At 58.2% G+C, this 5,631-nt stretch overlaps 1 protein-coding gene across 1 annotated transcript; it reads right to left on the bottom strand.

Moving 5' to 3' along the window:
• Positions 1–1,252: 1,252 nt before the first annotated feature.
• Gjb4 (gap junction protein beta 4) lies at positions 1,253–4,281 on the bottom strand. The gene is made up of 2 exons (XM_048350833.1): positions 4,197–4,281; positions 1,253–2,876 (listed from the first exon to the last, which is right to left on the bottom strand). Exon 2 carries the CDS (start codon positions 2,565–2,567, stop codon positions 1,767–1,769), a length of 801 nt encoding a protein of 266 aa, XP_048206790.1. The 5' UTR covers positions 2,568–2,876; positions 4,197–4,281; the 3' UTR covers positions 1,253–1,766.
• Positions 4,282–5,631: the final 1,350 nt, after the last annotated feature.

The raw sequence follows: 5,631 nt of genomic DNA, 5'->3' as shown, positions 1-5,631 counted from the left end.
ACCACTTTGCTGAGCTCCTGGGCTAGGTGTGGCCACGGGTTCAGATAAACAGGACATGGTCCTGCCTCCCTCCCCCAGGCAGCTCACAGCCCTTTTACTCATCCAGCAAACATTTATTGAAGTCTACAAGCATCTGGTGACTCAGTGTCCTGCCCTTGAAGGACTCACCAGCTGGGCTATACAGGAACTCAGGGAGACTGGCAATTCCAATTTGGAGGAGGGAATAACAGAGGAGAGGCCTGAGCTAGGCTGGCACACAGCCTGTCCTGGGGGGGTTGAGGACAGGTCTCAGAGGAGGCGGGAAGGATATTCCAGGTTAGAGGGAACAGCATGACAGAGGCCTGAGGCGTGCCACAGCATGTGTGTGTGTGTGTGTGTGTGTGTGTGTGTGTGTGTCTCTGTGTGTGTGTGTGTGTGTGTGTGTGTCTGTGTGTGTGTCTGTGTGTGTGTGTCTGGGGAATCCCAAGCCCGAGGTGGTATTGGTGCTAAGTGGAGGGAGGAAACCGGAGATGGGGTTAAGTGGTTGGTGAGATCAGAGAACACAAGGTTCAGGAAAGGGGGTGCAGGAGTGAAGACATGGTCAGAGTCAGGAACAGGTTAATCCATCTTGCGATTGGAGAAGCCCAGTGAGAGGCCAGACGAAGGCTGGGGGTGGGGCTGAGGAGCAGGCTTCAGAGGCTGGAATCAGTACCAGTTCGCTACTGTATTGAGATGGAGGGTGTGAGGGGCTGAGAGAGGGGAGGGAATAAGGATGCTAGATCTACTCTCAGCTTAGACAGCTGGGGGAGGGTATCAGTACACTTCTGGGGTGTGTGTGTGTGTGTAAGGGGGGACAGGCTTAGGGGAAGAGACAGGGCCATCTGGATGCTGCTGGGTGTGAGATGCCCGTGGCCTTCCCAGAGGATAGTCTGGTGAGACTCGGTAGGTCCAGGCTGAAGGCGTGGTTTGGGGGTTGGGTCCAGATCAGAACAGTGGTAGGGGCAGGGGAGGAATGTGTCTCAGGGAACGGGTTATATGTGGGGGAATTCCACAGATATGAGGTACAGGTGAGTCATGCCTCAGAGACACCCTGGAAATCCCACCCCCAGCTTGCTGTCTGCACTGTTCCCCTTCCCTCGGAGAGCCCCCCTTACGTGGGCTCTGCCTTGGACAGGGTTCGGGAGCTGGGAGGGGGAGGGAGCCCCTGTGTTGCATTCATATGCCTGGCTGGGGCCAGGACCTGCTGGACACAGGGGTCTCCATGCTCCCTGCCCCTCCGCCTTGGCCAGCTGGCTGCAGAGCTGCAGGGGCTGTTGGTCATTCCTCTCCATGTGCTGGTGCTCCACCAGATGAGGTTGATGGGGGCTTTGTACGTGTGTGCGTGTGCACATGTGTGTGTGGGGGGGGGGTTGGAGTGATAGGCGGATCTGAGGTTCTGGGGCTCAGACCCCTGCAGGACTTTCATGTGAACCCCTGCACTTGCCTACCCACCATTCATTCACCACCTGACCTGCAAATACTGTGCATGTATGTGGGAATCATATTTATTAAGGGTTTTGACTCACCCTATTGCCAAGTACAAAATTCCCACTAGCCATCAAGTCCACCTAGGCTCAGGACCCACAGACGAACTGCAGCCCTTCATTGCAGACCGGCCACTGGGGTGGGCTCGGGTCTCCACAGGCCTCTCCTGCTCACTGGAGAAGATCTGCCTGCCTTTGTCCCTGTGTGGGGCAGCCTTGGCCAGCACGGAACGTGTGGACCCTACCTGCCAGTCCTGCCGCAGGTTATGGATACCCACCTGCTTCCATGGTGGCCGAGCTGGCCTTCACGAGGGCAGAGCTCCCCTCGTGGGAGCGGCCCCCCTGGGAGACCACATACGGGGGACAGGTGTCAGGTAGGCGGTGCCTATGCCGAGACCTGCGGCGCCTGGGGCCCAGAAGCTCCATGCATCGCTTGACCACCAGGTAGGTGACCTCGCTGAGGTTGAGCAGGATGCAGATGAGTGCCGTGGCCACCATGAAGTAGGTGAAGATTTTCTTCTCTGTGGGCCGGGAGATGTAGCAGTCCACGGTATGAGGACAGGGATCCACGGAGCAGGCCACCACGCGTGGCATGTCGTAATCTTTGTAGAGATGATGGAAAATGTAGAGGAAGCCCGAATCCACGGCGGCCTTGAAGATGAGACTCAGCAAGTAGGTCCACCAGAGCCCGCCCCGCTTCTTGCTCAGGTTGTTGTAGAGCGATGGTGCATTGGGCCCATGTTTCTCCCGGTGCTTGCGCTCGCGCTCCTCTCGGTAGGCCACGTGCATGACCACGAGCAGCGAGGGGCAGGTGACCAGGATGAGCTGCAGGGCCCAGAGGCGCACGTGGGACACGGGGAAGAACTCGTCGTAGCAGACGTTCGGGCAGCCTGGCTGCTTGGTGTTGCAGATAAAGTCCTTCTGCTCGTCGTCCCACACGTCCTCCGCTGCCACCACGTACACCAGCACACGGAAGATGAAGACCACTGACAGCCAGATGCGGCCCAGGGCCGTGGAGTACTTGTTCACGCCGCTCAGGACGCCCTGCAGAAATGCCCAGTTCATGCTGGCTGAGTTCCCTCAGGTGGGTGTGCACGGGTGGACGCCTGAGTGGGGCACCCACTCAGGTCCGGGAGTACCTTGGAAATGGGCACCCTGGATGATGGCGTGGTTGGTAAGGCCGTGGCCTCTTACCACGGGGCCATGCTGTGCTGGCTCACAAGGGCTGGGAGCGGAAGGGGTTGCCACGGTCCCCCATTTCACAGGGACGGAAGCTGAGGCCCAGAGGCATCCGCCAAAGGCCCCACAGCTGGAAGGAGCAGGGCTGGTCTTGAACCTTGGTCTTCAGGTCCCCAAACCAAGGCGTATTTTATTCTACAAAGTAATAAACACAGGTGAAGGCAATCATCTTGTATAGCCATGGTAGCCAGTCTCTATGAACCCAACACCGCAGCCCCAGCAGCCCCTGACTTCTAAAAGAGACTGGATGATGGGATCTGCCATCGGCTGCCCAGGCTGGACCTGGGCAGGGCAGGAAGGGTGGGGGGCAGTCATACTCATTGGGGCATCGCTGCTGGGGTCCGAGGGCTGCCTCTTCTGACCACAGTGGGTTGCCAGGGGAAAAGGCCCTGGTCCTGTGTACTTTGGCCTTCACACCCCCTTTATCTGGAGTGTCAATCATCCCTAGCCCCGCCCCCTGTCGTGGCTGACTCAGCAATTGGCTTTGCAGACATTGTACCCCAGGGCACTCACGGAGCCCCCTTCCTCTTCCGTGACCAAGCATGTTACCTGTACTCCAATGGTTTCACATCTTTCTGCCAGACTGCCAATGCCCACATTCCACTCCTCTCTGTCTCCCTGGGACGCAGCTCTGGGCCTGGTCCCAAGTGTTTGTGAAACTGACTGGATACTAGGTGCCAGTGTTACCCCTGTAATCCTTGCTCCTTGCTCAAGGAGATTGAGATGTGAGGACCATGGTCAGAACCCAGCCAGGCAGAAAAGTTTGTGAGACAATTTTATCTCCATTTCACCAGCAAAAAAGCTGAAAGTGGAGGCATGGCTCAAGTAGTAGCAGGCTAGCTTGGAGTAAAAAGCTAAGGGAGACTGTGAGAGCCTCAGTTCAAGTCCCAGTATTGACAAAAAAAGCAAAAAGAAAAGAAAAGGGGGTTGGAGACACAGCTCAGGCTGATAGAAAAGCCACAGGTGGCTCATCTTGGCCCCATTCACCCAAACTCGGTCCCCAGGCAATAAAAAAAATGCCCAGCACTAGGACACAACCCAGGGATGACCCTTTTCGTAGATGCCTGTGGCGGAGGCACTCAGAGCCCACTGCCAGAGGAAAGGGCAGGAGTGAGGCCGGGGACCCGAGGGGTCAGAGGAAATGAGTCCAGGAAACTAGACAGGGGCACGAGAGTGCCAGCCAATGAGCGAAGGCAAGTATCAGATACAGAGTTCAAGTCCTGGTCTTAGACAAAAAGAAAACGAAAGACAAGGGAACGGATGCCCATTCCCTCCCCCACCCCGATTCTTCTCGGGTCCTCTGGCCTCCCTTTGGTCTGGCAGGCTGTTCCTTCCCCTCCTTGAAGCTTCCCTGGAGTTCTCCAGGGACCCCGGGCCCTTATGGCTGTCTGACTCACCGGAAGCCCAGTCCCCAGCTGGAGTCCCCTGGTATCCTCAGCCCTGATCACTTCTTACCCCTCTCGGGTTCCACAGCCACTCTCCAGTCCCTGAGCTTCTCCGTCCCGAGTGCCCGAGTGCCCATGTGCCCCAGGGCCTCCTGGAGGCAGCTTTTGTTCCTTACTCCCCAATGGGGTGGGGCTTTCTGAGCCAATGAGCCAAGCGAGAGTGAGCGATCGGGTGGGTGGGCAGGGCAGGGCAGGCTGGGCGGTTGGACTTCCCTGGGCACATATTCAGAGCAAACACCTGCGGCTCTTCTCCCCTGGCCCACGCCTTCTCTCCAGCCTGGCTGGGCTGGCAGGGACGTGGGTGGGACTGCTGCCGGGGGGCGGGAGGGGGGGTTGGTTCCCGCTGTCATCATGCCCAGGCTAGCTAGCACCAGTGCTGTTGCCCGGGTCTAGTTTCCTAGACTCATTTCCTCTGACCCCTCGGGTCCCCGGCCTCTCTCGTGCCCTTTCCTCTGGCAGTGGGCTCTGAGGGCTTCCGCCACTGGCATCTACAAAAAGGGTCATCCCTGGACTGTGTCCTAGCACTGGGCATTTTTTTTTTATTTCCTGGGGACCGGAGTGTGCGAGGATGGGGGCCAGACGGGGCTACCCATGGCTTTTCTAGCCCAGCGCTCCGGTGCCCTGCTAGACACAAGGAATGTCGGCTGGCAGCATGAAGCATGCTGGCTGGCACAGGGCCAGGCTCATGGCCTCCATGGCTGGGGGAGGGATCGGGGAAGCTAGGGTGTGACCCAGCAGGGCCTCTAGAGCCCCCCCACCCCAGGTCTGACAGGGACAGTGAAGGCTAATGGGCATCCAGGGAGGGAGGGGCCCCACCGCCTCATTTCCCACAGGCATTTATTGAACACTTCCTAATGGCTGTGCAGAACATTTCTGTGGCCTTTTACAGCCAGCTCACTCTGTCCATGGCCACACATTCCTCGGTCCCACGGGCTTTAAGGAGCCCACTGCGCTGAGGGGGTGAGGCCACTCTCCCACAGTACCTGTGACACTCGGCTTGGAACCTGCCACGCCAGGGCATGCACCCCGTGCCCCGTATAGCCAGGGTCATGACCTTGTAGACAGCCATGGGCCTAAACTTCTGCCTATGCCCAGTTGGAGCAAGTGGCCCGGCACCCTGGAGCCCTGGGGGGACATTGTGGGTGGGAGCTGGAGACTCCTCATCCTGCCAGATGGAGTACAACCCTTCCCAGGGACAGAGATGGACACAGTGACCTAAGGAGGGCCACCAAGGCCACATAACCAAAGAGCAGTGGGAATCAGTAACAGAGTCCTCTTTATTAATTGGTGTCGCCATTTACAGAAGAGGAGACAGCTGGGGCAGGGGGAGGGGAAAGGGCTGGGGCCCTAGGCTGTGTAAATCTCCCCTCTGCTGGTCTCCAGCTGATTCCTCTCCTTCCTCCCCGCCCCCAGCTTCTAGAAGCTTCCAATCCAGGCTCCACCCT

The sequence above is a fragment of the Perognathus longimembris genome, chromosome 7 (assembly GCF_023159225.1).
Source record: "Perognathus longimembris pacificus isolate PPM17 chromosome 7, ASM2315922v1, whole genome shotgun sequence".
In the NCBI taxonomy this organism is placed as follows: Eukaryota; Metazoa; Chordata; class Mammalia; order Rodentia; family Heteromyidae; genus Perognathus; species Perognathus longimembris.
Note: the sequence above shows the minus strand (reverse complement) of the source record. Positions and strands in the feature narration are given on the sequence as shown.

Excerpts from the sequence above, each read along its gene's own strand:
- Gjb4 (XM_048350833.1), bottom strand. The coding sequence starts at position 2,567 with ATGAACTGGGCATTTCTGCAGGGCGTCCTGAGCGGCGTGAACAAGTAC.